Here is a 27,795-nt window from a genome sequence, read left to right on the forward strand (position 1 = left end):
TCTTGCCGCCGTCGCCGCCATTTTGTGCTGCCGCGCAGCTCACGTGACAACGGCCCAGCGCCTTTCCCCGCGTCACGTGATGCACAGCGCGCGTCGCCGCGGAGGGAGGGGAGGCGGGCGGGGCTCGTGAGCGTGACGCAATTCCGGCCGCGCGTCACGTGGCGGAAGCGGCGGGGCGCCTAAGATGGCGGCGGCGTGAGTTGCATGTTGTGGGGCCGCCGGGAGGAGCCGCCGCCGCCGCCGCGCCATGGCGGTGACCGTGACGCTGAAGACGCTGCAGCAGCAGACCTTCAAGATCCGTATGGAACCGCACGAAACGGTGAGTGGAGCTCGGGCGGGAGCGGCCCGCGGAGCGCGCGGGTGGGGCTGGGCCTCACCCCCCCACCCACTCCTCCCCCCCCCGCCCTAGCCTGGGGCGGCCCTGATCCCGCTCCCGCCGGGGACGGGGCCCCCGGGAGTGGGGAAGCCTGGGGTCTCTGTGCCCTCGCCGGGCCGTTTCGGGTCCCCTCCCGGCTCACGATGGAGCCGTGTGCGGTGGGGGGGGGTCTCTGTGTCCCCTCGTGTCTCTGTTTAGGAGTGAGGTATGGGTGTTGTGCGTGCTGCGGGTGGGGGGCGGTGGTGTTGCCTGTCATTGTGCAGCTAGGGGCTCCCCAGTGCCCCCCCGCGGGGGAGGCTGGGACGGCTGGGACCCCCCTGCATGCCAGGGAGATTGCGGGGGAGGGGGGGGCTGAATTTTGGGGCTCAGAGCTCCTCCCTAGCTATTGGGTCCCCCCAGAAACAAGAAGGGTCCCCCCAGGATGCTGTTGCCTCTGGGGCAATGCTTGAGACAGTGTCCTGGGGGGGCCCTTCTTGTTTCTTGGTGGGTCCCTGTGGTTTTCGGGGTGATCCTATTTTGGGGGGGCTGCCCCGACCCTCTGCGTCTCCCAGGTGCGGGCGCTGAAGGAGAAGATCGAGGCAGAGAAGGGCAGCGATGCCTTCCCTGTGGCTGGGCAGAAACTCATTTACGCCGGGAAGATCCTGAGTGATGATGTACCCATCCGCGAGTACCGCATCGACGAGAAGAACTTTGTGGTCGTCATGGTGACCAAGGTGGGACCCTCCCCAGTTCCCCCCCTGCCTAAAAAGAGAACCTTCTCCGAACTCCCCCACCTGTTCACGATCCCCTCCTGCAGGCCAAGTCGGTGCTGGGCACCACAGCCCCTGAGGCTGGAGCTGCCAGTGCCTCGGAGCCTCCAGCAGCACCAGGGCCCCCCCCAGCCGCTGATGCCGTCCCCCCGCCACCGGCCGCCCCCAGTGAGGAGCCGCCATCCCATGACCTCCCTCCACTTGCCCTCTCAGAGCCTGCGGCGGGGTAAGGGGGCAGAAAACCCCAAGGAGGGGGAGGAGGATCAGGGGATGGGGGGCGTCTAATTCTGTTGGATCTTGTAGCCGGGGGACTGCAGAGGCTGGAGCAAAGTGGTTTGGGGGGGGCTGCGGGGGATTAGGGGCCAGCACAGAGGAGATTGCGGGGGGGGGGGTGGTGTAGCAGGAGAGTGGTAACTTAGTCTGGGCCAGTATGGGGGGGGCAGAGGGGGTTTTGGGGGGGATTGGCTGTCTCCTGGAGCTCCCAGAAAGGCCCCAGCTGCCACATCTCTCTCTTGAATCCACAGCTCTGTTCCCCCCCCAGGTAGTGCGGGGCGCTCGGCCGACGCAGCCTCCACCCTCGGTGGGTGCCAGGGGACACAGGAGGGGAGTGCGGGGGGGTCCCCGGGTGAGGGGATGGGGGAGGGACAGGGAGGGATCCCCTGGGGTGCAGGAGCTTGTGGTCCCCAGAAAGGTGATGGGGGAGGGGTCTGGAATGGGGGGAGTGTGGCGCGTGTGTGTGTCTTGGAAGATGTTTTGGGGGGCTCTGAGGTGAGGGAATGGGGCAGATAAATGGGAGGGGGTGTCCTTGTTATGGGGCAGCAAAGGTAAATGGGAGGGGTGGGGGGTTTGGGGGTGGGGGGGGTGGGGTGGTCTTAGGGCCAGCGCTGACGCGGGACTGGCAGTGACGGGCTCGGAGTACGAGACAATGCTGACGGAGATCATGTCGATGGGCTACGAGCGGGAGCGGGTGGTGGCCGCGCTGCGCGCCAGCTACAACAACCCCCACCGTGCCGTCGAGTACTTGCTGACGGTGAGCTGGGGGGGGCCGGGGGGGTGGCCAGGGGGATTGGGGGGGGCCCAGGACCCCGCTGACCCCCCCGGCGCCCCCAGGGCATCCCCGGCAGCCCCGAGCCCGAGCGCCCACCCGTGCAGGAGAGCCGCCCCCCTGAGCAGCCGGCACCAGAAGGTTGGTGGGGTGGGGCCTCTGTAGGACACGCCCACAGGGTGGGGCTATGGCTGGCCACGCCCCCACGGGCACTGCCCATTGGGGTGTGGGAGGACCCCTGGTGGGTGGGGTCTGGGCTTGGGGTGTGGCTCGAGGGGTTGGAGGCTCCTCCCCTTGGGGGGTGTGGTCTGGTGCTAGGCCACGCCCTCAGGGAGGCAGCCCTGGTTCCTTGGCTGGGGGTGTGGCTAGGGGCGGGGCTTGGGGAGACCCCACCTTCCTGGGGTGGGGCTCCAGGCAGTTTCCTCCTGGGGAGGGTGGGAGGGGTGTGGCTGTCAGGCCCCTCCCCATAGGTGTGGCTCTGTCAGGCCCCTCCCCGTAGGCGTGGCTCAGGCCCCTCCCCGTAGGCGTGGCTCAGTCAGGCCCCTCCCTGTAGGCGTGGCTCTGTCAGGCCCCTCCCTGTAGGCGTGGCTCTGTCAGGCCCCTCCCCATAGGCGTGGCTCTGTCAGGCCCCTCCCCGTAGGCGTGGCTCTGTCAGGCCCCTCCCCGTGGCTCTGTCAGGCCCCTCCCTGTAGGCGTGGCTCTGTCAGGCCCCTCCCCGTAGGCGTGGCTCTCTCAGGCCCCTCCCTGTAGGCGTGGCTCAGCCAGGCCCCTCCCCGTAGGCGTGGCTCTGCCAGGCCCCTCCCCGTAGGCGTGGCTCAGCCAGGCCCCTCCCCATAGGCGTGGCTCTGCCAGGCCCCTCCCTGTAGGCGTGGCTCAGCCAGGCCCCTCCCCATAGGCGTGGCTCAGCCAGGCCCCTCCCCGTAGGCGTGGCTCTGTCAGGCCCCTCCCCATAGGTGTGGCTCTGCCAGGCCCCTCCCCGTAGGTGTGGCTCAGGCCCCCCTCACACACATCCCCCCCCCCCCAGGGGAGAACCCCCTGGAGTTCCTGCGGGAGCAGCCCCAGTTCCAGAACATGCGGCAGGTGATCCAGCAGAACCCGGCCCTGCTGCCCGCCCTGCTCCAGCAGCTGGGCCAGGAGAACCCCCAGCTGCTCCAGGTACCCCCCCCCCCCCGCCCCGGACACCCCCATCCCCAGCACACACCCCCTGGCACCCGCCTGACTCATCCCCTGCTGTCCCCTCCCTTCCCCAGCAAATCAGCCAGCACCAGGAGCAGTTCATCCAGATGCTGAACGAACCGCTGGGGGAGCTGGGCGACCTCGAGGGGGAGATGGGCGCCATCGGGGACGAGTCCCCCCAGATGAACTACATCCAGGTGACGCCTCAGGAAAAAGAAGCCATAGAAAGGGTAAGGTGGTAACAGTTCTTAGCTATCGTTAGGAACCAGAGTTAACGCTCCAAGTGGTAACATGTAGGGATCAGAGTTAACGGTGGCAGGGGGGAAGCTGTGCTTGCACTGGGCTCTCAGTAGAGCCCAGAGTGAACGCTTCTGCTCCTGCCCTTGCAGTTGAAGGCGCTGGGCTTCCCCGAGAGCCTGGTGATCCAGGCCTACTTCGCCTGCGAGAAGAACGAGAATCTGGCGGCCAATTTCCTGCTCAGCCAGAACTTTGACGACGACTGAGGGGGCTGGGGCAGGTGCCCCCCACCCTTCCCCCACCTCTAGGGGGGTGGGGGTGGGGGGTGACACGGGGCCCACGCTGCCTCTTGGCGGGGGGGGGGGGGTTCCTGCTGCAGGGTGGGACAGAGCTCTGCATGGCCCCCCCAGGGCTGTGGCTCTGTCTTTTGGGGAGGGGAGGGACTGGGACCCCCATTGGGCCCCAGCCCCACCACCTCCCAAGGGAGCAGCAGGGATTAGGAGAGCCCCCGGAGCACCTCCACACTGGGGGGGTGCTTGGCCAACTGCTTTCTCCTGTTCCCCCCACCCCTTCCCCCATTCGGCCCTGGGGGGGGTGGGGGGCGGCACTGCGGGAAGAACCACAACTCGGGGGATGAAATTAAACGCAGAATTTTAAACCCAGTTTGGGGTTGTGTGGGTGTAATACGGGGGAGAGGACGGGGGACTCAGGAGGAGACGGCCCCCGTGCTCTCAGGGGGGACTCCTGGGGGGGGCCGGGAGGCAGCGGCAGCCTCAGCAGCAGCCATGGCACTACGGGCAGCTTCCGCTCGCTCCTGCCGCCGCCGGCGCTTTTCCTCCCGCCGCTGTCGCTGCTCCAGGTCCTGCAGCAGCGCCTGGGCCCGGGGGCTGTCACGGTGGGGGGTCCCGGCTCGGGGGGGCCCCCCCAATCCAGCCTCGGCCAGCAGCCGCTGCCGCCGCGCTGCCTCCTGCCGCTGCCGCTCTCGTGCCTGCGCCCGTTCCTGCCGCCAGGCACTCACTCGTGCTGGCATTGCCGCCAGGCTGCGGGCCACCAGCTGCTGCCTGCGGGGACAGAACGGGACCCCCGGGATGGGGGCACCCCCAGGCCCTGCGCTCGCCCAGTTCCCCCCAGTGTCTCCCCCAGCCTGGTCCCGTTTCTCCCAGTTCTCCCCACTTCTTACCCCCGTGCCTCCCCCCAGGCCCCGATCCCAGTTCTCCCAGTGTATCCCCAAGTCCTGTCCTGTTTCTTCCAGTTCTCACCAGTTCTTACCCCCACGCCCCCCAATGCCCCCCCCCCCCCTCAGGCCCCGGTTCTCCCAGCGCCCCCGTCCCACCTCTCTTCCCGCCGCCGCGCCTCCTCCCGCTCCCGCCGGTCCAGCGCCGCCTGCACTTCCCGCAGCGGCGGGTCCCACTCCCGCTCCTCCGCCTCCAGCTCCCGCAGCCGCTCGGCGTCCGGCCAAAGCTGCCAAACCGGGACCCCCGACGCCTCCCCCAACCGCCCGAACCGCCGCGCCGCCGCCCGCAGGTCCGCGGGGTCCGCCGGGGCCGGGCCCGTCCTGCGCCGCAGCGGAAGCGCCCGGTAAGGCCGCGCCGGGGCCGCGAACGCCACCGAGACCCGGGCCCGGCCCAGCGCCGCCGCCAACACTCGCCCCAAGGGCGCCGCCATCTTGTGCTGGCCGGCGGAAGTGACGTCACAAGCTGGCGAAGGCGCGGGCGGAAGTCGGGCGGGGGCGGGGCTGGGGGGCGGGGCAACCCGCGGTGGGGGGACCCCAACGGGGATGGGGGGCCCCGGTAGTGGGGGCGGCTCGTAACGGGAGAGACCCCGGGGAGGGGGGGACGGGACCCGCTTGGTATTGGGAGGCCCGGCGGGGGCTGCGGGGACCCTGAAACGGGGCTGGAAGCGGGCGAGGGGGGCGCTCCCCACCGCGCTGCTCCGAAACCGCCGCCCCTCCCCCGTGGGGGGGGGGGGGTTGGGGCTCGGCGCGGGTTCCCCTCCCCCCCGCCCCCCCCCCAACCTTTTCAGTCGCAGCCAAACCCCGGGGCGCGCTGCCAAGGGCTCAGCGGTGTTAACCCCTCCCTGCCCGCCGCCGGGCCCCCGAGCCCCCCCCCCCCCGCCCAGCAGCATCCCCCCGACCCCTCGGTCCTCTGCGGGGGGGTACGCGGGAGGTGCCGTGCGGGGGGATGACGGTAAAAGGGGGTGGGGGGCGCCTGGACGCTCGGGACCGCTCCCCGCGTGGGCCCCACGGGGGGGCCGGGGCACCCGGACGCCTGGGTCTGCTCCCCCCCCCCCGGCTGGAGCTGCCGGGGGCCGGGGGGGGGGAGCCCTAATGGCTTCCAGGCGTCGGCAACCGGTGAAAACCTGCCGCTAACCAGAGCCAAAATCCCCCGAAATCGCCCCAAAACCTTCCCTGGGTCTGCCCAGGGTGAGAGACTCAGGTGTCCGGGCACCCCCAACCCCCACTGCAGCCCCCAGCCACCCCCCACACCAGCTGGGGGACCCAGATGTCCGGGATCCCGACACCCCCACCCCACCCCCCCAGTGAACCCAGGGCCCCCCCTAAGCCCGGCCAAGGGGAGGGGCTGGAAACCAGCCCATTTTGGGGCAGTTTTGCCCGATTTCGGGGCCTCTGCAGTTCCTTCGCTCCCGCCTTTGTCCTTCCCTGCCGCCAAGACTCCCCAGCCCCAGATTGACCCCTGGGGCCTGGCCCCCCCCCCCCCAGGCATGGGGATCCCCATCCCACCTTTGGGGGGGACACGCAGCCCCCCGACACCCAGGTGTCGCCGGGGGCCGGCACGTGATGTGCTGCGGTGTCAGTGCCTGTCGTGGCATGTCAGGGCATGTCGTTGCATGTGGCGGCGTGTCAGGGCGTGTCACAGTGTGTCAGGGCGTGTCATGGCGTGTGGCAGCCTGTGCGAGCACCGTGCACACATCACCACCCCCCCTCCCGTGTTCAGCTCCATCTGCGGCCCCAGCCGGTTGCGGTGGCACATCTGGCACCGGTGGTCCCCGAACAGCTGGTGGGGGGGGCACACACACACAACTCGATGGGCCCCGTGTGACGCACGCTGGCTGCACATGCGTGTGCACGGGGACATGGGGGCTCAGACGCCGGACGCCTGGGTCCCCTCTGGCTCAGACACCCGGGAGCACCCCGCCCCCACGTGCCCCCCTGCCCCGTGCCTAGGGGTACCGGGCAGAGCCAGGGGCTTTGTGCAGCCGTGTCTTCCCGTGTCCCCCCCCGTGTCCGCCCCCGTGTCCCCCGCAGGATGGCAGTGCCCCCCCCCATGGCAGTGGCCCAGCATGGAGGGGACACACACACACAGCCGTGCCCACCCACTCCTACCCGTGGGGGGACCTGGGTGGGTGGGATGCTGAGACACGCCCCCCCACTCCTGGGGTCCCCCCCAGACCAGGGACACCCGGTGACACCTGGGGCACCCCAAAGCCGGGTCCCTCGTGCTCCCTGGTGCTTTGGGCTGTGGTGGTTGGTGGGGCCTCCGGCAGCGAAGGGGTGACGGCGGCGGCGGCGGCGATGCCAGCACTGGCACCGGGCGGTGACAGATGGCGGAGGGACGCGGCCGCAGCCGGAATGACAGATGAGGCTGCCACCGCCGCCGTCACTGCCACTGCCACTGTCACCCACACCGCCACGGCACCGTCACTGTCATCGGCACTGACACTGTCACGACATGGTCACTGCCACTGCCACCGTCACGGCGCGGCTGTCACGGCGGTCAGTCGCTGGACAGTGCTGTCCCTGTCCCTGCTGCCATCCCTGGCACTGTCACCGCTGGGGACCCACGGCCGACCCCTGCGGCTGCGGGGTCCCTGCCCCGGGGTGGGGGGGGCGTGCGGGGACAGCGGCGCAGACGGGGCAGGTGGGGGACCTGTGTCCCCACGCCCCCCATGTCCCCCCGTGTCCCCCTCCGTGTCCCCCATATCCCCCCGTGTCCCCATGCCCCCTGTGTCCCCCCCATATCCCCCCGTGTCCCCCCATATCCCCCCGTATCCCCCCATGTCCCCATGCCCCCCGTGTTCCCCCGTGTCCCCCGTATCCCCCCGTGTCCCCCCGTATGCCCCCGTATCCCCCCATGTCCCCATGCCCCCAGTGTTCCCCCGTGTCCTCCGTGTCCCCCATATCCCCCCGTATCCCCCCGTATCCCCCCGTGTCCCCATGCCCCCTGTGTCCCCCCATGTCCCCCCGTATCCCCCGTATCCCCCCATGTCCCCATGCCCCCCGTGTTTCCCTGTATCCCCCGTATCCCCCCGTGTCCCCCCATGCCCCCCGTATCCCCCCGTGTCCCCCCATGTCCCCCCGTGTCCCCCGTGTCCCCCCGTATCCCCCGTGTCCCCCGTATCTCCCCGTGTCCCCATGCCCCCCGTGTCCCCCCATGTCCCCCCGTGTCCCCCCGTGTCCCCCCGTATCCCCCGTATCCCCCGTGTCCCCCGTGTCCCCCGTATCTCCCCGTGTCCCCATGCCCCCCGTGTCCCCCCATGTCCCCCCGTGTCCCCCCGTGTCCCCCCGTATCCCCCGTGTCCCCCCGTGTCCCCCCGTATCCCCCGTATCCCCCGTGTCCCCCGTGTCCCCCGTATCTCCCCGTGTCCCCATGCCCCCCGTATCCCCCCGTGTCCCCCCGTGTCCCCCCGTATCCCCCGTATCCCCCGTGTCCCCCGTGTCCCCCGTATCTCCCCGTGTCCCCATGCCCCCCGTATCCCCCCGTGTCCCCCCGTGTCCCCCCGTATCCCCCGTATCCCCCGTGTCCCCCCGTGTCCCCCCGTATCCCCCGTGTCCCCCGTGTCCCCCCAGTCCGTCCCCGGCAGGGGCGGGGCCCAGCCCGGCGGGGGCGTGTCCAACGGCAGAGGAGGGCGGAGCCGCACCGCGAGTAGGCGGACCCGAGGCCGGGGTGGGCGTGTCCGCGGGGCGGGGCGTGGGCGGGGCTCGGAGGGGGCGTGTCCGGCGCCGCGCTTCCCGCGGCAAAAGTGCGGCGGGCGCCAACTTCGGGCAAACTTTCCTCGCGCGCTGCCGGTACCGGCACCCCCGGACCCGGGACCCCCCCCGGATCCCCGGCACCCCCGGACCCCCCGCCATGCCCCGCCGCGGCTGACACCGCCGCCATGTACTCCCCGTACTGCCTCACCCAGGTACGGTCGGGAGCGGGGGATCCGGTAACGGGGGGCGTCCGGTAACGGCGGGTCTGTAAAGGGGGATCCGGTCCTGGGGGTCCGATCCCGACTTTGCTGCGCGCCACGAACGGCTGCAACCCCCCCCCCCCCCAAATGGGGGTGCAGAGGGTGGGGGTGCGACCCCTCCCCGGTTGCCGTTACCGGGCGGCGACGCCTCTTCCTCCGCCGGGACCGGGACCCTGTGTGAGCGCCGGCACCACTCCCGGTGCGCGGCTGCCGGGGGGCTGGTCTGGTCCGGGGCTGCTGCCACCTCTGGCCGGTGCCCGCGGCGCTGCATCCCGGAGCGGCCCCGGCCGGACCCCCGGTGCGGGGGGCGGGGGGGCCCCGGTGGTGCCCAGCCCGGCGGCGGCCCGGTGCGGAGGGGAGGGGGACTCGGTCCGGAGTGGGGCAGCGCCCTGGGATCCCCCGGCCCGGTGCCGCCGAGAAGCCCCTTCCCGCGGGCAGGGGTCACCCACGGGGAACCGGGGAGCGTGGGCTGTTTGCCCCACGGGAGGTGTTGCCCACGGAGCCCCCGCGGGACGGAGCAGTCGGTGCCCACGGGGTGTTTCGTGCCTGTGGGCACCGCCGGGCCGGCCCCGGGGCGGGAGGGGGGGGCACGTTGTGGCCCCGGGGTCCATAGGAGAGCGGCTGGGGGGGCTCCGTGGGGCCGGGTGAGGGGGAAGCCCCGCGGGGGCACTGGGGCCGGGGGACGCCTCGTCAGCGCCGGGGCATTTTTGGGGTGTTGCGGGAGGCTGTGGGGAGGGGGGGTCCGTGGGAGGGTCCGTGGGGAGAGCGACGTCAGGCGCTGGGTGGGGGCGCGTCTCGGGGCTGTGGCACAGAGATCCCTGCGTGGGTTCCTAGGGGGGTCCCTGCCCCCCCCCCCGGCTGTCTTGGGGTCCCCCCGGGCTCCCGCCGTGGTTTCTTGGGCGGCCCAGCCCCCCCCTGCCGGGCACTGCTGTTCCCCCCCCCCCGTTGCCCTTTTCTCCCGCTTTTCGGGGCGGTTTTGGCGGCCGGTTGCGTCTGGGCGGGCGGCCAGCGGCGCTTCTCGCAGCTTCGGCGCCCGCCCTGCACACGCGTGTGCACGCGCCAGCAACATGCCATTGCACATGCGTGTGCCCCTGCCCGCACACGCCAGCAACATGCCTGTGAGCCCACTTGCCTGTGCCAATGCACACGCATGTGCTCCCGCGTGCGCACGCAACAGCCACACGCATACGTGCTTGCTTGGTCTGTGTACGCGATTGCACTCTGCACACGCCTGCACGCCCCCGCGTGCACCCCCCAGTCTCACACTGCGCACACATGTGTGCGCACGCACGCACACGTATGCACGGCAGCCTCACGGGCCCGATCCCGAGTGTGCCGAAGCGTGTCCATGCATGCACTGGCACTGCACGCTCACACGCGTGTGCTCCCCTCTCATCCCCCTTTCCCTTTTGAGCTGTTTCTGGGCGGTTTTGGGCCGGTGCCACCATCATCCCCCCCCCCGCCCCGGCACAGGGCCAGGCCCCCAGCGCGCGCAGGATCCGGCCGCTGCGTCCAGCCGCGGGCACAGATAGCAGCACACATAGCGGCACCTATAGCAGCACGGACAGTGGCGCGTATAGCAGCACCTATAGCGGCGCGTATAGCGGCAGCCCTGTGCCCAACCAGGCGTGGGCTGCACCTCGGCTGCTGCTGGCCCCCGGCCCCCCGGTCCTTGGCCCCCCGTAACCGGCAGTGGCCCCAGCCCCACAGCCCCACAGCCCCCCACCCTCCCAGCCCGCCCCGGGCTCCAGCAGCTGATCGCTGGGCCAGGCCCCCCCCATCCCTCAGGGTCCCCCCTTGGCCAGATCCACGCCCCCCCCCCCCCCCCCAGCTAAGGGCTTCTGGACCCACGGAGCCGTCCCCCGGCCCTGGGCCGGACCCTGGCGCAGCTGGGGAGCGTGGTGGGTCACCGTCACCCTCACTGTCACGACATCACTGTTACCGTCGCCACCTGAGTGACCCCTGGGATGGAGCAAACGGGGGGTCACGGACCCCCCCCAGCTGCACAAAATGCAGCCCCCGTGGCAGTTTCCTCCCCAAAGCACGGGGGAAAATCCATCGCGGCCCCGCACGGCCCCTCCGTGCCTGCACGGCGTGGTATGGGTGCCACGCTCTGTGCCATGGCCGGTGCAGAGCACGAGGTGCTGCCGACAGCGGGGTGCAATGCGCCATGCGCTGTGTGCGTCACGGCGTGTAACGGAACGAGCGTTTTGGGGGTTCAGTGCAGCACGTGCTGGGGCGCACGCGGTGCATGCACCATGTACAGAATGTATATGTGACACGTATGTGATAACAGCACACCGCGCGCCCGGGGCAGGACGTGGTGTCAGGGGATGTCGCCTGGCGCAGGTTCGGGATGCGGCACAGCCCAGCGTGGCGTGGCACAGCCCGGCACGGCGTGGCACGGCGCTGCGGCAGAGCCCATTGCTGCAGGGTACCCCCGTGCCGCAGGCTGTGCCAGGACCTGCAGAGGGTGCAGAGCCACCTCGGGGGGGATGGATGGGAGGGGCATGAGGTGCCCCAGCACCCCCAAACTGCAGGTGTTGTGCGTGTCCCCCGTGCCGGCTGCAGCCAGCCCCTTCGGCGCCTGTAGGGCCGGCCGAGGAGCAGGGCGGTGCACGGGGCACCGTTAGGCTGTAGGGGTGTGCAAAGGGCGATGGGCGTGCAGGGTTCACACGTTCGTAAGAGCGGGGATGTCCACACGTATGTAATGGGGTGCAGGTGTGCGTGATGGGGAGAGAGGATGCACGTGTGTCATGGGGGCTGAGTGCACATGGATGTGCCTGTGCGATGCGTGTGCAGGCTATGTGCACACGTGGCAGCTGTGCCTGCACGCTCCGCGCGCGTCTCCCTGTGCAGCGTGTGTGCAACATGTGTGCGCGGTGCCTCCACGTACGGATGCGCTCCCACACCCCCTCCATGTTGCATCCCCGCGCGCACCAGGTGTGCGATACTCGTGTGCAAGGTGCAGTGCATGCATGTGCACGCCCGTGCCGGCACGCGAGGCATGTGCAAGGGCCCCGTGCCCCACGCGTGGCCGTGTGCTGCCGTGCCGCCAGCTGATGCAATCGGTGCGGGGGAGGAACTGCCCCCCCCCGCCATGTGCGAGGCTGTGCGAGGCCGTGCGAGGCACCCAGGGCCGTGCGAAGCGTGGGCAGGCAACACGTGTGGGTGCCACGCATGGGGGGGTGGTGATGGGGGGAAATGCATGTGTGTGGTGTGTTCGTGCATTGCCTGCGCGTGCGAGGCGTATGCCTGGCCCTGCACACGCATGGCGCGATGCGTGCGTGTGCTTCGCTGCCTGCGCCGCCGCACCCCCATGTTGCAGCACTCACGGCTTTGCTGGTCCCCCCCTTCCTCTGTGTGTGTCCCCCCCCCGGCTGCGGGGCTGTGCTGGCAGCATCAATAATGGAGGAGCCCTTGGCCGGGCCAGGGGGCCGGGGGGGCCCTGAATTATTGATAGGCCACAAAAAGCTTTCTTGGACGCGGCAGCACCGCAGGGCCCCCCCCCCGGCCCAGCCTGGCAGGAGGCCATGGTGGGGCCGGGACGCCGGGGTCCGCTCCAGAGAGGGAGCGGGGTTGCTGGGGGGACACACACAGCCCGGGCCCCCTCCTCAACTCGGGGGGGGGGGGGGGCACACCCCGACACCTGGGTCCGCTGCTGCCAAACGGCTGCGGCACCATCTTGAGCCGCTGCGGTGTGTGGCCCCCCCCCCCCCCCGTGTTGGGGTCCCATCCCTGCCCCATGGAGACGGGGTGGGGGGGGAGGGAGGAGGGAGCCCCCCCATCCCCGGGATCCCCTCGAGCTGCCTGGACGCCTGGATCCTCCACGTGGCCGAGGGCAGGGGAGCAGGCAGGCAGCTTCCTCCGCACAGCCGGGATGCCCGGGTGTCCCCCCCACCCCTGCCCTGGACACCTGGGTCCCCCCCAAATGCCGGGGGGTGTGTCCCCCCCCCCGGCTGCCTGCATCCCCTGCCAGAACCATCCGGCACGTTCTCTCCGAGCCAGCCCGGACGCCTGCGGCCCCCCCCGGCCACCGGGGTCCTGCAGCTCCTGGCCTGGTGCCGGGGTCCCTCGTGGCCCCCCCTGCCCCCAACCGGCCCGGGGGTCCAGGATGCCCCTCGCTCGCCCCCCCCCTCCTCCTCGGCCACCCCCCTCCCTGCACGGGAGGGTCTTGGCAGCGGCGTCAGGGGCCGCCGGGGGGATTTTTGGCGGCAATTCCGGCTGTTTCGGGCTGTTTTCTCTCTCGGCGAAGCCGAGGGCCGGGGGGAGCTGGCAGCGGCGCGGGAGGGCGGGCGCTGCTGGGGCGAGGGGGGAGGACTGAGGGGGGGGGGTGGATTTTTTTTTTTTCCTTTTTTTCCCTCTTTTCTGTTTTTTCTGGGCTTTTCCCTCCCGATCCGGCGCCGCCCCCCCAACCCCCCCGCCGCCGCCGCCGCGCTGGCGTTTTGCCGGGCGCTCGCAGCTGCGGACGCGGCGACGTGGCTTCGCCCGAGACTGCGGCTCAATGCGGGGCCGGCGCAGCCAATGGCAGCCTGGCGGCACCGGGGCCGGACCCCGCCTCGGCGCGGACCCCGATGTTCGGGTGGGGACCCCGGCGTCCGGGAGGGGACCCCCGGCCTCGGCTGAGGACCCCGGTGTCTGGGCAGAGCCCGGCGTGTCCGAGACTCTAGATCCTTCCATGCCGGCCCCGGTTTCCCTACGGAGGGACGGGGAGGGGACGCAGGCGTTGGGGAGGGGACGCAGGCGTTCGGGCGGACCCCCGTGGCTGGCCGGCGTGATCCCGACCTGGCGGCTCTTTGTCTTCACCGTGGCTGCAGTGTGGGGTGGGGGGGGCACGCAGTCGTTTGGGTCATGGACCCCCCCCACCGCAGCCAGCCCGACCCACCCTGGTGCCCACCCCAAACCTGGGTGTTCAGAGGGGGGACACCCAGGTGTTCGGGGGGGACCCAGGTGGTCCTGGGAGCCCTCCCCATGCCCAAGCGGGTGCTGGCAGGCCCAGGATGCTGAGGTTTTCTGTGGGGAGGGGTCTGCGGGGAGGAGAGGGTCTGGACATCTGGGTCCCCCCCTGCCCCGCGGGCGGCTCGGCCAGGGATGCCGTGAGCGGAGCTGTCATGTGCGGCCGTGACCCCTCGTGCGAATTGTGACCCCCTCGTGCGAACCCCTTGTGGAGGGGAGGAGCAGGAGCCCCTGGGTGCCCCCTCATCCCGTGTCTTCCCCCCCCTCCCCCGGTGCTGCCGCATCCCATTTCACAGGGTTTGCAAAGCAAAACGGGGCCGGAGCACGACGCTTGCACAGCCCCCACCTCCACACACCCTCCCCCCCGCTGTGGTTTTGGGGCGAAAGCTGTGAGGTTTGGGGCTGGGGAGGTGCGCGGGCACCAACGTGCGGGAATCTCCACCCAGCCCCGCTGCTGAAACGCCCAAATTTTGTTGGTTTTTTTTTTTTTTTTTTTTTTTCTTCGCACAGAGGGAATTAATTACGGGGGGCAGGGGGGGGGGGTGTTGGCTCCAAGAGTCGCGTCGGGGATTTGGGGGCAGAAACGGAGGTTTTGGACTGTTCCGTACTGGGGCCGCCACGGGGCTGGGGAAAGTGGCCAAAATCCGGGGCCTTCCTCTCCCGGGGCGTGGGGGGTGGGGGGCGTGGGGGGGCACCGGACCCCCGGGACGGGCCCCTCGTGCAAGCACGGCCCCGGCGTCCTCACTCGACCCCCCCCCCCTTTGCACGGGGTTTGTTGCACGAGGGTTTGCACGAGGAGCGCGGTCGGGGCGCGCCGTTCCCCCCCCCCCCCCCCCCCCCCGCCCCGGCACGGTTTATGGGTGCGGATCCCCACGTCTTTTGGCAAAACCCCCGGGGGCTGCGGTTGCCCCGGGGCTCTGCCCCGCCGGGGCCTCCTCGCCTCGTGTCCGTTGCACACGCGTGGCACACGCACGGGGCTCACGCCCGGACCCGCTCCGTCCCGCTGCCCCCCCCCCCCCCCCGCACCCCCCCCGTGTCCCGGCCCCGAACTCCACCGCCCTCCCCGGCCCCGCCCCCCCCGCCCCAGCCAATGGGGTGGCCGCTCCCCCCGCGCGCTGCGCTCCCATTGGCCGCCGCCGCGCCGGTCCCGGTGCCAAAAGGGGCCGCGGCGGCTCCGCGCGCTCCGCGCCCGGCGGCGGCGGCTTCGGCTCCGCGGAGGCACCGGGACCCCCCGGACCGGGGACCCCCCGCGCCCCGACAGGGACCCGCCGCTCACCGCGATCCGCGCTGTCCCGGCAGCTGGGACACCCCCCACCACCCCCCCGCCGGTAACCGGGACCCCCGGTACCTGAGCCCCCCCCCCCCCCCCCCCGCAGTGTCCGCCCCTCGGACCCGCCCCCCCTCCCTCCCCGGTAGCCCCCGTTAACCCCTTCCCCCCCGGTAGCGCTCCCCGTCTGTCGTTCCCCCCCCCCCCCGCCCCGTTCTGCCCCGCCGGGGCCCGACTGGCAGCTGCCCACGGCCGGGATGAGCCGCCGCGATGGTACGGACGGGGACGGGACGGGACGGGACCGGCGGCTCCAGGGACGGGGACCGGGGACAGGCGCTGGTGGCACCGGGGACCGGGATGGGGCCGGGGACCGACGGCACCAGCGAGCGGGCACAGGGGACGGGGACCGGGGACACCGGCAGGGGGTACAGGGCACGGGGGATGGCACCGGGGACTAACGGGGATGTCGATCGGTGGCACCGGGGATGGGGCTGGCAGCAGGGAGCGGCTCTGGGGACGGGGACCGGGCGGGCGGCCGAGTCCCGACGGCAGCGGGAGCGGCACCGGGGATGGGGACAGGGACGGGGCTGCGGCGGCACCGGGGATGGGGACGGGGCTGCACCGAGACGGGGGCTGGGACAGGGGCTGAACGGGGACCCGGAGCCGAGCGGGGCCGGGGACACGGGGCTGAGCCCGTCCCCGGGCTGGGGACACCGGGACTGGGGACATGGGAGCACCGGGGCTGCGCGGGGCTGGGAGCCGACTCGTCCCCGGGGCCGGTCGGGCACCGGGAGCCCGGCAGGTCCCCCCCGGGTCGGGGCTGGCCCGGTCCCCGAGCCCTGCGGGGTCATTCCCGGGGCCGGATCCTGCATCCCTGGTCCCAAGCGATGCCCGGGGCTGAGCTGAGCATCCCCGGGGCTGGGACGGGGCCGTGCCTGGGGACGGTCCCCTGCACGGGACGGGGCCGTGCCTGGGGGTGCTTTCCGCGCGCAGGACTGGGGTGGCCCCAGGAGCCCCCCGCATGGGATGGGGCCGTACCCAGGGACACTCCCCCTGCACAGCACCGACATCTCCCTGGGAGCCCCCCCCAGGCGGGACAGGGCTGCTTCTGCTGTGCAGGATGGGGCCGTTCCCCCCCAGGAGCTCCCTGTGCGGGATGGGGGATCCCCCCCGCCCCGGGAGCTGCCGGGGTCGCGGCTGCCCCACGGCATCTGCCCCACTGATGTCGCCCTGCCCCACAGGATGAGTTCCACCCCTTCATCGAGGCGCTGCTGCCCCATGTCCGGGCCTTCTCCTACACCTGGTTCAACCTGCAGGCCCGCAAGCGCAAGTACTTCAAGAAGCACGAGAAGCGGATGTCGAAGGAGGAGGAGCGCGCCGTCAAGGACGAGCTGTTGGGCGAGAAGCCCGAGGTCAAGCAGAAATGGGCCTCGCGCCTCCTGGCCAAGCTACGCAAGGACATCCGGCCCGAGTGCCGTGAGGACTTCGTGCTCTCCGTCACCGGCAAGAAAGCACCCTGCTGCGTCCTCTCCAACCCTGACCAGAAGGGCAAGATCCGCCGCATCGACTGCCTGCGCCAGGCCGACAAGGTTTGGCGCCTGGACCTGGTGATGGTCATCCTCTTCAAGGGCGTCCCGCTGGAGAGCACCGATGGCGAGCGCTTGGCCAAGGCTCCCCAGTGCGCCAGCCCCGGCCTCTGCGTCCAGCCCCACCACATCGGCGTCACCATCAAGGAGCTCGACCTCTACCTGGCTTACTTTGTCCACGCGCCTGGTGAGTGCCGACGGCGGGGAGCGTGGCGGGGGGGGTGAAGGGTTGATCCGGAGCCGGCAGTGTGGCTGGGGGACTGCGGGGGCTGCCGCACGTGCCGGGGCTGCGGGTGGAGGCTCCCAGCTGTGCGCTGTCCCCCCCCCGTTCCCCCTCCCCGGCTCCGCTGTCCCGGCTCCAGAGGGGCCCCTGGTGCCACCATCGCCCCGTGATGCCCTGGGGGCAGCCGCAGCGGGATCCTGCACCGGGGCTGGGGCTGCGGCAGCGCCGGGGCCGGAGCAGCGCTGATGGTTCTGAGCAGCTGCCCTGCGCCCCCCCCTTCAACCCGCAGCCTTCCCTGTCCCCCTCCCCACACCCACCCAGGGCGGCCCCGGCCAGGGGTGCCGGTCCCCGTGTGCCTCGCACAAAGCCGCACCGTGTGCCAAAGCACGCGCCGCGTGCCATGTGCTGTGCCGTGTGCCGCGCGCCGTGCCAGACTGTGCACCATGAGCTGTGCACGGAGCAACGCCGTGCACCGAGCTGGGTGCTGGAGCAAGCCCCCGAGCCGTGCGCCGTGCACCGAGCCGTGCACCGCTGTGCACCGAGCTTTGCCGTGCATCGAGCCGTGCTACGGGCTAGGCTCCCAGCAGATGCTTTTGCCCCGGCCAGGGCGTGGGCGTGCAATGGGCAACCGCCCCTCGTGCCTGCAGGGCACCAGCAGCACACACGGGTGTGTACAGCGTGCTGGGGTGGGGGGGGTGGGGGGAACACGCGTGCACGGTGCCGCAGGAGCTGTGACAGGGACAAGTGTGCAGGGGGCACGGGGGGCAGAGCCGTGTGTGTGTCTGTGCGCGTGCATGGGGGGACCCCAGCCCGGACGCCTGGTCCTGCCTTTGCTGCTGGGAGGAGGTGTAATTTTGGGGTCGGAACAAGGGATTTTGGGTGCTTTACTGGTGGGTCAGCTCCCTGACGCCTGGGTCCTTGCTGGGGGGTGCCTGGGTCCCTCCTGTACATTGGGGGGGTGAAGGAGGGGGCAGTTTGGGGTGTGTATCCTGACCCCCCCCAGGCCCATGTGCCAAATCTGAGTACACGCATGGGGGGGCCCTACAGAGCCCCCCAAACACCCCCCCCACCCCCTCCCCTGCCTGGCTGGGGGGGCTCAAATCCCCAACGCGGCTCCCGCCTGGCGCCGCCAAAATGGCCCCGGTTGGCACTGTGCCTCCGTGCGCGGCACGAGGCCCTGTGTGTGGCCCTGGGCCCTGGCCCCCCCCCCCCCCCGCCCCCCCCGGCATCCCCCTTTACCCCCCTCGCCGAGGGCCCTTTGGCTGCTGCAGGCTGGGGGGGGGGGGGGGGGGGGCGCGGTGCCAACCCCCCCCACCCCCCCGTGTGTAAGATGGCGGCGCCTGTTGGCACCCGAAACACACTGCGGCACCGCAGCCCCGTGGCAGGACCCTCCTGGGATGGGGACACCCCCACCTCGTGCTAGAGACCCCCATGCCATGGTGTGCCACCCCCCCCTCTGCAATAGCCCCCCCATGATGGGGACACCCGTGCCATGGCGGGTCACCTCCCCCTGCAATACCCCCGCCAGGGACCCCCCCCAACCCGCTCCTGTTCATGTCTTGCACACGCGTGTGCCCTGGGGCTGTGCTGGTGCCCCCCCATCTATTCTATGGGTGGGGGGTGTGCCTGGATGCCGGGGTCACTTTCCCTGCCGGGGGCTCCAGCTCCACGCTGGCGGGGGGGACGGGGGTCCGTATGTATCTAAAGGGGCCTGTGGGGCAGCCCTGGGCCTGCGGGTGCCTGCACCCATGGGGTCTGTAGGTCTTGGGGTGCAGGCGGAGCTATGGGGCTCCATGGGGCTCGGCCAGGACCCCAGTCTGGCTGGATATCTATCGGGCCCACCGGGGCGCGTGTGGGTTGTGGGACCCGTAGGGACTGCGGGGGTCCACACGGGTGACGCTGCTGGCGCTGGCTGCGTGTGTCATCGTCCCCCCGGCACCTGGGTCTGGGGGACGCAGCTGCGGGGCGGGGGGGGGGGGGGGGGGGGGCAGGGACCCCGCGGGGATGGGGGGGGGTCGGGGCGCAGCTGCCCAACAGCACCTGAACCCCCCACCGGGGACACGGGGACCCGCTGGGTCCAGCTTGGGGGGGGAAACTGAGGCAGGGGGAGGGGGGCTGGCTGCTGCGGGATGGGGGGTGCTGAGCTCCCGGGACGCAGCGCTGGGGTCCGTCCCCACGCTGGGGGCTGCGGGTGGCCCGAGTGGCCGGGTGGGCAGTGGGGGTGGGGCGGCACGCGCCCGGCACGCGACCCCCCCACCACGGAGGTCGCGACCCGGCGCGTGCCGTGCTGACCTCTGACCCTGCAGGGTGACGCGGTGGGGCCGTAATGGGGGAGGGGACCTATCCTTCTGCCCTTCCCCCCCTGCCCAGATGCCTGGGTCCCCTCGGGGGGATGAGGGGGTGTCTGGGGGGGTGGTGGGGGTCTAGGGGTGCTGGCAGGGGGACCCGGGCGTCCGGTCTGGGGGGGTGTGGGGGGATGGGACATCCGGACGTCTGGGGTTGGGGTGCTGGGGGATACCCAGGCATCCAGGGCAGATGGGGGGGTTGCCGCCGGGTGGGGACCCGGACAGGGGGGGTGGGGGGTTTGGGGGGGTGCTGGGGGGGGTATCCAGGCGTCGGGGCGCCCCCCCACTCGGCGCAGACAATGGCTGCTTTGTTGGCGCTGCCCGTTGGCGGGGGGCCAGTGCATTCCTGGCCCCTGGCCCAGCCCCACGGCGGCCCCCGGTCTCCCCCCCCCCCCGGCCCGGCCCCCTGCCAGCCCCGGGCTCCCCCCCCCGCCCCGCAACCCCCTGCGGCTGCTGCATCCCCCCCCCCCCCCCATCACCCAGCCAAGGGGCACCTGGACACCTGGGTCCCGTTTGGGGGGGTGGGGGGGTCTCATGGGGTCCCCTGTGGGCAGGGGCTGCGGGTGCAGCTGAGGTCCCGGTGGACGTTCACCTCGAACGACCCCGTGGGAACAAGGGGCCCTTCAGTGCCGGGACCCGGGCAGCTGGGGCCACCCCTCCCCTCAGGCGGGACGGGGACCCCAGTGCCTGGGGGGGGCACACCCCAGGGTCCAGGGAGGGGGGGGACACCTCGGTGTCCGTGCCTGACCCCTATCTCTCCCGCAGACTCCGGACAATCTGACAGTTCAAACCCCCAGGGAGACGCGGACATCAAACCACTGCCCAATGGTGAGCCCCCAGTGTCCCCTGGCCCCCCCCCGTGGTCCCCAGCACCCTCTGTCCCCGTGACGTCCCTGCCCCGTGTGTCAGTTGTGTCCTTGGACTCTGTGCTCCCCCCTGCCCAGCACAGCGTCCCCCCATGTCTCCCTGTGTCCCCAGGGCACCTGACCTTCCAGGACTGCTTCGTGACATCGGGGGTCTGGAACGTGACGGAGCTGGTGAGGGTGTCCCAGAGTAAGTGGGGACGTGGGGCGGATGGCGGGGGGATGCAAGGGGGGGGGGGCAGGACACGGGGGGATGGGGGCAGGGGGAGGGATGGGACATGGGAAACGGGGGAACACGGGGGGTGTTGTGGACATTGGGGGAAGCGGGGGCATGGGACATGGGGACACGGGGGACATGGGGGTGGCTCGGGGGGGGTGTCCTGTGTCAGTCCCCCACGTCCCCCTGTGTCCCCCAGCCCCTGTGGCGACGGCATCGGGCCCCAACTTCTCGTTGGCCGACCTGGAGAGCCCGGGGGGCTACTACAACATCAGCCCCGTTGCCCTCGGCCGCCGGCCCTTGGGGCCACCCTCCGCCAGGTACCTTGGGCCACCTCGGGTCCCGCTATGACCACATGGGATCCCCCATAACCCGTGGGACCCCCCAGAAACCCCCGGGATCCCCCAATAGCCCCCTTGCCCCCCCAGAACCTTCCATAACCACCCAACACCACCCCCCCCCCCGGACACCCCCCAGGACTTCTGTGACTCCCTGGGACCCCCCTAAGCTCCTGGGACGCCCCCCGGGATGCCCTGTACCCCCCCAAATCTAGGCACCTCCCAGGACTCCCATACATCCCTGCGTCCCCAGTGGGGGGGGTAGTGCTCTGGTTGTTGGTGGGTGATGCTGTTTCAGGGAGTCGGGGGGGGGTGACACTCCTGTCCCCAGAGGTGACACCCCTGTCCCTGCAGTGGCCCGAAGCGCCCCAAGGCGCTGGACGAGGGGGACCTGGAGGGTCCCGGGGACGACGTCTTCTACCCTGGGCCAGGGCGGTCCCCAGCCCCTGGCAGTAGCCAGGGGCCCTGGGGGGGGGACGTTGACACCGGTGGGTGACATGGGGGGCAGGGCTTGGGGGCATGCGGATGGGTGGGGGGGGGGTGACGAGGGGGATATGGGGGGGACAGGGAGTTCCTGGGGGCGGATGTGGACATGGGGAGGGACATTGGAGGAGGAATATGGGGGGTGAAGGGCAAAGGGGGGGCTACGGCTATGGAGGGGGCTTGGGGGGGGGGCTACAAGGTGCAGGGTGCCAGGGGGAGGGGGCGGGGGTGGGTGGGTGCTCCCTGAGAGCTGGGGGAGCTGGTCTGTGCCTCGGGGACACTGGAGTCTGGGAGAAGTCTGGGAGTCCTGGGGGGTCCCCAGGGGGTCGTGGGGGTGCTGGGGTCCGGGTGCCCCCCCGACCCCTCCGGCCCCCCGCCCAGGCCCGGCGGCGCTGAAGAAGTCGGGGAAGTTGGATTTCTGCAGTGCCCTGTCGGGGCACGGGGCCACCCCCCGCATGGCCTTCGGCCACCACCCCCTGCCTGTCCTGGCTGGCGTCCGCCCCGGTGAGAACCCACCCCCCCCCCAGGACCCCCACTTCCCCCAGGCTTCCCCTGGGACCCCTGCCCTCCCCCACTGCCTCACCCCTCGACCTCCCCTGTGCCCCCAACCCCCCCCGCCCCATCTCATCTCCTTGGGTCCCTCGTTCTGGAGCGGTCGGGGTGACCCCAGGCACCTGGGTCTCAGCCGGGCCATCGGCAGGTGGACCTGGGGGGGGTAACGGTGGGGGGTGTCTGGACCTGGGCTGGGGTGGGCGCGATGTCCTTGGCCACCTGGGTCCTGTCCCCAATCCTTCCCTCCCTCCCCCCCCAAACGCCTGGGTCCTGGGAGGGCTCTGAGGGTCCTGGGTCCTTCCCCCCCCCCCCCCCAAAAAAACACCTGGTTCCTGGGAGGGCTCTGGGGGTCCTGCGTGTCCTCCCCCCCCCCAAGCCTGGGTCCTGCAGCTGCCTGTGCTGGCGCTGAGGGTCCCTGCAGGCAGCCCGCGGGCCACGGCCTCGGCGCTGCACTTCCCGTCCGGGTCCCTCCTGCCCCAGTCGAGCCCCTACTTCGCCCACCCCACGATCCGCTACCACCACGGGCAGGACTCGCTCAAGGACTTCGTCCAGTTCGTCTGCGCCGACGGTGCCACCCAGGGCCCCCAGGTGGGACGGGGGACACGGGGCTGCTGCGGGGATGGGAGGGATGGGGAGAGGGGCCACGGGGGATGTGGGGATACGGTGACACGGGACGTGCGGAGGCGATGATGCTATAGGGATATGGGGGATGCTGACACCACACCCCCCCCCCCCCCCCGACCCAACCCTGCAATCTGTGAGGCTCTGTGGGCCCCCGGGACCAGTCTGGGCCCCCGCGGGGATACTGGTCCCAGTGCAGGTCCCGAGAGACCAGACGGCGCCCGGTCTCTGTGGCAACGGGAGAGGGGCGGGGCCTCTATGCAAATGAGATAGAGGAGGCGGAGCTTGTGCAGAGTAGTTTTCCTGGAGGTGGGGCTTGTAAGCAAATTAGCCCGGGGAGGCGGGACCTGGGCAGGACGTCTCCCTGGAGGTGTGGCCTAGAGCCAAACGAGGCCCAGAAGGTGGAGCCTGTATGCAAATGAGGCGGCAGAGGCGGTACCAGAGTGCCAAGAGGCGGGGCGTTATGCAAATACGGCCACGAGGGCGGGGCTGCTATGCAAACGAAGCACATTGAGGCGGAGCTTGTATGCAAATGAGCCCTAGCGGCTGCGCCGGCTGGTGCGGAGGGGCCCGGCGGGGGGTGACGGGGACCCCAACCTTGGGGACCCCCCCCATGCACACCCGTGCCATGGCCAAGGGCCCCCCCCCCCCCCCGTGTCCCCCCGTGCCACCCTGTGCTGCTGCCCCCCACCCCCCACCGCTGCGCCGTCCCCACACCCCCGCCCTGGGGGTCCCGGGGTGCCGGGTGCCCGTCACCGTGTTCTCGTTGCAGCCGTGCGGGGCACAGGGCCGGGCCGGGGGGGCTGCGGGGGCCCCCCTGGCCCGGCCCTTGCCCCTGCCCCCGCCGGAGCCCAAAGCCCCCAGCGGCCCCCAGGGCGGAGCGCCCACGGCACCCCGTAAGTCCCCGGCACCTGTGCCCCACTGCACCCCACTGCACCCCACTGCACCCGCAGCCGGGACCTGGGCCGGGGGGGGGGGCAGCAATGGGGTGGAGGGGGACACAGGGTGCAGCAGTGGGGCGCAGAGGGTGGAGGACTGGGGTGCAGCGGGGGGGTGCAGGGGGTGGAGTGGGGTGCAGCAGTGGGGTGCAGGGGTGCACAGCAGTGGGGTGCAGGGGTGCACAGCAGTGGGGTGCAGCAGTCAGGGGGGTGCAGCAGTGGGGTGCAGTGGGGTGCAGGTGTCAGGCAGTGACCTCAGGGGCCGGTGGCACGAGTGGGCAGCGGCGGCCATGGGGGTGACCCGGCAGCGGCACAGGCAGGCGCAGGATGGCACCGGTGATACGGGTGGCACCGAGGTGACCCTGGGGGGGGGGGGGGGGGTAGCAGGTGACAGGGGGGTGACGGGGCTGACACGGGGGGGTGACACGAGGTGACAGGGTGGCCCAGCCCGGCCCGGCTGCCCGTGCATCATCACCTCCTCCGCATCGTCATCGCTGTCACCGTCCCCCTGTCACCGTCCCCCCGAACCCCGGGCACGTCCGCTCCGTCCCCGCTGGCGCCTCATCCACCCCATTTTCAGTTTGTTTTTCCCTTTCTCCATTTTTTCCCCTTTTTTACCCCATTTTCGGGGGGGAGGGAGGTTGGTCGGGGGGTGGCAGGGGCAGAGGGCACAGGACACCTGGGTCCCTCGTGCCACTGGGGGGTCCAGGGCGCGGACGCCTGGGTCAGCCCGGATTTGGGGTAATAACTTGAGTTTTCCTCTGACGGGGTTGGGTACGGGGAGGGGTCCCCACAGGTAAGTACTGGGTGGGGGGAGCACCCAGGGGAGGGGATCCTGGTGCTGTGCAACAGGCACGGAGCACCCAGGGGTGCACGAGCAGCCCCCCCCCCCCCGTGTGCAACGGGAGTGCGCCTGCTCGCCTGCGCACGTGGCCCTGGGTGCCTCGCACGCTCACCTGCGTGTGTATGCCCCCCCCCGCTCCTCACACCCACGGGGCGGGGGGCACGTTCCCCCTCCGGCTCCACGTCATGCGTGGTTGCTTTTACACACCTGCCCTCTTGCCGCCGTGCCTCGCACGCTCGCGTGCCACCGTGCTGGCCCAGGGCTGAGCCCGCTCTCCCCGCAGCATTCGCAGCGTCAGGCGCCGCCGCTGCCCCCCGCCTTGTCGGCCTCGGACCCCGCGACGGCAACTTTCTGACCCTCCCCCAGCAGCAGGTAGGGCCCCCGGATGCCGGGTGTGTCCCCCCCAAACCCCAGGGCCCCCCCAAACATGGGTCCCTCCCCAGGGCACGCCCGAACGCCCCGGCCCCGCACCTGCCCCTCCTTCCCATGGTGGACTAATTAAGTGGTTAATGAGCGTGGCCCAGGACGTGTCGTCCCCCCCCACCCCCCCCCCCCACCCCTGCTGCCAAACTGGGAGGTACTGGGGGGGACTGGGCCGCCCCCCCCATCATGTCTGGTTGCCAGGGGCAACCAGACATGATGTCATTGCCAGGCCCTGCCGGGAACAATGGCGGGGCGGGTCCCTGCCCTCGGCATCGCCGTGGCAACCCTGTGTTGTGTCGCCCCCCATCACCGTGGCACTGGGGGCCGGGGGGTCGTGACCCCCAGCAGAGCGCCCCATTGGCCCCTAGCGCTGTGGCACGACGCCCGATTGGCTGCCTGCCCCATGGCACCGGCCCTGGATTGGCTGGCGCTGGAGCAGGCCGCGGCACCGGCCCGGAGCCAATGGGCCGGGGGGGGGGGGGGGGGGGGCAACCAGGGCTGGCGGCCAATGGGGGGCCTCGGTGGGCCAGCCAGACGGTGCCTGATTGGCTGGCACCGACAGGCAGGAGGGGGAGGAGCCAGCGGCGGATTGGCTGGCACCAGCAGGCCTTGGCAGGCTGCGGGCGCTGCGGCGGGCAGGCGGCCCCCGATTGGCCGAGCCTGGTGGTGCGGTGGCTGGACAGCCAATGGCGTGCCGGTGCCACGGCTGGTTTGGCACGCGGGGGGAGTGGGCGGGGCATCCGGGCCCCTTCACCCCCCCCCCCCGTACCTCCCCCCCACACCAGGGTCCGCCATGTGCCGGGCGTTGGTTGAGGCCGGTGGCGACACCGCCCCGACGCCTCGGCCCGTGTCACGCGTGGGGCCACGCCCCCCCCGCTCCAGCCCCGGGGTGGGGGGGGGGCCATGGGGTGCCACCCCCCCCCCTATTGACCCCCATCTCTCTCCAGTCCTGGTTCCTCTGACGCCGCCCCCGGACGAGGAGAAACCGCCCGGAAAAACGAGAGAAAAAGACAAAAAACAACAAAAAAAAAACCCAACCACCGCAGCCCGCCCCGGCCCCCCTGCTCCCCCTGCTGCCGTCCACCCCCGGGGGGGGCCCCAACACCCCCCCACCCCCCCACCCCCGACGTGGATGAGGGTTCGGCCTCTCTGATGTGTGTGCCCCCCCCCCGGGACCCCCCCCCGCCCCCCCCCCCCGGCACAGACAGGGTCACCCCAGGCCCCCCCGGGGGGGGGGTTTGGGCCCCCCCACCCCAGCTGCAATTTGGGGGGGGGTGGGGCGGCACATGAGGCCCCCAGGGGGGTAGGGGGGGGGGGGGGAGCAGACACGCGCGCCCTTGCGCCTCACCTGTGCACGCCCCACGTTTGCACGTGCGTGTGTGCACACCCCGCCCGGCGCTGTGTGGTCACGCTACGCACGCGCACACCTGTCCCCACACCCCCTACCCACCTCGCGCGTGCACCACCCCCCCCCCCAACCCACCCCCCCGTCCCTGCACACGCGTGTGCCCCTGGTCACCAGCACTCGCACATGCATCGCACATGTGTGTGCCGTTGGGGGGGGGGGCGCCCCCTTGCTGCAGGCCAGCGAGTGGGGCCGGGGGGGGGCCCAAAACACCCTGAATCCCCCAAAATGCCCCTCCCCCACCCCCCCGGCTTTGGGGTCCCCTTGCCCCTCCCCCCTCCCCCTCCCCCCCCAGCTCATTTTTTTAATTAAGTGCAATTACCCCCGGGCGAGGCCCCCCCTCCCCCCCTTGGGGTCAAACTCCCGCGTTTCGGGGTCCAACCCCGCTTGGGGTCCAACCCCCCCCCCCCGGGTTTTGGGGTCAAACCCCCCCATTTTGGGTCAGACTCCCCCATTTGGGGCCCATCCCCCTTTTGGGGTTAAACCCCCCCCCCTTTTTTGGTCCAAACTCCCCATTTGGGGTCAAACCACCCCAATTGTGGGGCCCCCCCTGGGGTTGAACCCCCACATTTAGGGTCACACCCCTCCCCATCAATTCCCCCCCCCCCCCGGGGTCAAACCCCCCCTTCGGGGTCAAACCTCCCATTTTGGGGTCAAACCCCCCCTTTTCGGGTCCTGCCCCCACCCCCCCAGCTCTCCAAGTGCTTTTTTGGGGGAATTCCCCAATTTTCCTTGATTTTACCCATAGGGGTCGCCCCCTCCCTCCCCCGGAAATTTTGTGTTTTTTACCAATTTTGGGTAGTTTTGCTCTGGCCCCAAGTTTTGAGGGTCACTGGGGTCCCCAAATCCTGACACGGGGCCCATAACGGGGGGAGGGGGGAATGTGGGGGGGGATTTGGGGGCATTTTGCTCTTTTTGGGGTTTCCTGCACCTTTGGCTGATTTTGGTGTCGGGGGGGGGATGGGATAGGGCCCCCCCACCCCGGGGCAGTTTGGGGGGGTCACGGCCCCCCCCCGGCCCCCGGGTTTTGGGGTCAGATGGACCAAAATTGCGTTTGCCTTAGACCCCCCCCCCCCGTGTGCCTTCCCCCCCCCCCCGCCATGGGCCCCCCCCCAAAATGGGGACAATCGTTAGGGCCCCCGTTTTGGGGACCCCCGCTCTGGGGTGAACCCCCTCTTTGTGGCTCCCTCCCCCGGGTTTTTGGAACCCCCACCAGCAGTGCCCCCCTCCCCCCCCCTCGGGAAACTGGCACCCCGCAATTTTTGGGCTCCCTCCATTTAGGCCCCCCTCCTTCCTTTGGGGCCCCCCACCAGCAATGGGGCCCCCAACATTTGGGGACCCCCCACCAGCAATGGGCCCCTCCCCAGGCAGTGGGAACCTCCCCAAGTTCTGGGTACCCCGATTTCGGGACCCCCGTGTCGTCGTTCCCCAAAACCCGGGGGGGGGGGGTGCGATGTTGGGGGGCGTCGCTCTCGGAGCCCCCCCCCCCCCCCTCCACCACCAGCGTTGCACATTTGGGGACACCCCCCCCCCCGGGTCGCCCCTCACCCCCGCACGTGGTAGTGACGTCATTTCCCGTGGGGGTGGGTCGGCCCCTCCCCCCCAGACCGAGGAGAAAAAGGAAAAAAGAAAAAAAAAACCAAAAACACAAAAAAACCCCAAAAGGCGCCGCCCGCGAGCGGGAAGGAGGAAAAATCCGCGGAAAAGGGGCAAAAAAAAAAAAAAAAAGAGATAAAAAAAGGAAATAAAGTGTCGTACCCGCCTCGGCCCGCCTCGGCCCACGGGGGGCGTGGGGGGGGGCCACGGGGCGTTGGGGGGGGGGGGGGCTGCGTCCCCCAGCGGCCGCGCCGGCAAGAGCCGCGGCCCCTAGATGGTCCCCACGGCAACGGGGTCCCCATAGCAACGGGGTGCCCTTAGCAACGGGGTGCCCTTAGCAACGGGGTGCCCACCGTGATGGGTTC

At 71.2% G+C, this 27,795-nt stretch overlaps 3 protein-coding genes across 6 annotated transcripts; 2 read left to right on the plus strand and 1 right to left on the minus strand.

Annotated features, from left to right (window-relative positions):
* The first annotated feature begins 110 nt into the window (after positions 1 to 110).
* Positions 111 to 4,245, plus strand: RAD23A (RAD23 homolog A, nucleotide excision repair protein). The gene is made up of 9 exons (XM_054807985.1): positions 111 to 319; positions 928 to 1,089; positions 1,173 to 1,351; positions 1,650 to 1,705; positions 2,028 to 2,155; positions 2,236 to 2,311; positions 3,195 to 3,325; positions 3,421 to 3,576; positions 3,736 to 4,245. The coding sequence occupies exons 1-9, from the start codon at positions 248 to 250 to the stop codon at positions 3,847 to 3,849; spliced, it is 1,074 nt and encodes a 357-aa protein (XP_054663960.1). The 5' UTR covers positions 111 to 247; the 3' UTR covers positions 3,850 to 4,245.
* On the minus strand, positions 4,218 to 8,700 carry GADD45GIP1 (GADD45G interacting protein 1). The gene is made up of 3 exons (XM_054807778.1): positions 8,462 to 8,700; positions 4,917 to 5,510; positions 4,218 to 4,644 (listed from the first exon to the last, which is right to left on the minus strand). The coding sequence occupies exons 1-3, from the start codon at positions 8,698 to 8,700 to the stop codon at positions 4,290 to 4,292; spliced, it is 1,188 nt and encodes a 395-aa protein (XP_054663753.1). The 3' UTR covers positions 4,218 to 4,289.
* On the plus strand, positions 8,546 to 25,917 carry NFIX (nuclear factor I X). Of its 4 annotated transcripts, none has more exons than XM_054808001.1 (10): positions 8,546 to 8,725; positions 16,238 to 16,769; positions 19,916 to 19,978; positions 20,129 to 20,203; positions 20,430 to 20,550; positions 20,923 to 21,056; positions 21,433 to 21,555; positions 22,025 to 22,191; positions 24,290 to 24,378; positions 25,377 to 25,917. In XM_054808001.1, exons 1-9 carry the CDS (start codon positions 8,699 to 8,701, stop codon positions 24,359 to 24,361), a joined length of 1,314 nt encoding a protein of 437 aa, XP_054663976.1. In that variant the 5' UTR covers positions 8,546 to 8,698; the 3' UTR covers positions 24,362 to 24,378; positions 25,377 to 25,917. The 4 variants fall into 4 exon arrangements, with proteins under 4 accessions (XP_054663976.1, XP_054663978.1, XP_054663977.1 ...); XM_054808003.1 differs by having other exon boundaries at positions 16,313 to 16,769; XM_054808002.1 differs by lacking the exon at positions 8,546 to 8,725 and adding an exon at positions 14,915 to 15,269.
* Positions 25,918 to 27,795: the final 1,878 nt, after the last annotated feature.

The sequence above is a fragment of the Grus americana genome, chromosome 33 (genome assembly GCF_028858705.1).
Source record: "Grus americana isolate bGruAme1 chromosome 33, bGruAme1.mat, whole genome shotgun sequence".
Lineage (NCBI taxonomy): Eukaryota > Metazoa > Chordata > Aves > Gruiformes > Gruidae > Grus > Grus americana.

Bases quoted from the DNA above. Each gene is read 5' to 3' on its own strand.
- NFIX (XM_054808001.1), top strand. From the start codon at position 8,699: ATGTACTCCCCGTACTGCCTCACCCAG. The intron at 20,204-20,429 runs GTAAGTGGGGAC...TGTGTCCCCCAG, and splicing joins GCTGGTGAGGGTGTCCCAGA to CCCCTGTGGCGACGGCATCG. The intron at 20,551-20,922 runs GTACCTTGGGCC...CTGTCCCTGCAG, and splicing joins TTGGGGCCACCCTCCGCCAG to TGGCCCGAAGCGCCCCAAGG.
- GADD45GIP1 (XM_054807778.1), bottom strand. From the start codon at position 8,700: ATGGCGGCGGTGTCAGCCGCGGCGGGGCATGGCGGGGGGTCCGGGGGT. The intron at 5,511-8,461 runs GTGCGGCTCCGC...GTTTCGGAGCAG, and splicing joins CTCGGGTCCGCCTACTCGCG to CGCGGTGGGGAGCGCCCCCC. The intron at 4,645-4,916 runs GTGGGACGGGGG...CTGTCCCCGCAG, and splicing joins GCGCGGCGGCGGGAAGAGAG to GCAGCAGCTGGTGGCCCGCA.
- RAD23A (XM_054807985.1), top strand. From the start codon at position 248: ATGGCGGTGACCGTGACGCTGAAGACGCTGCAGCAGCAGACCTTCAAG. The intron at 1,090-1,172 runs GTGGGACCCTCC...CCCCTCCTGCAG, and splicing joins TGGTCGTCATGGTGACCAAG to GCCAAGTCGGTGCTGGGCAC. The intron at 1,706-2,027 runs GTGGGTGCCAGG...CGGGACTGGCAG, and splicing joins CGACGCAGCCTCCACCCTCG to TGACGGGCTCGGAGTACGAG.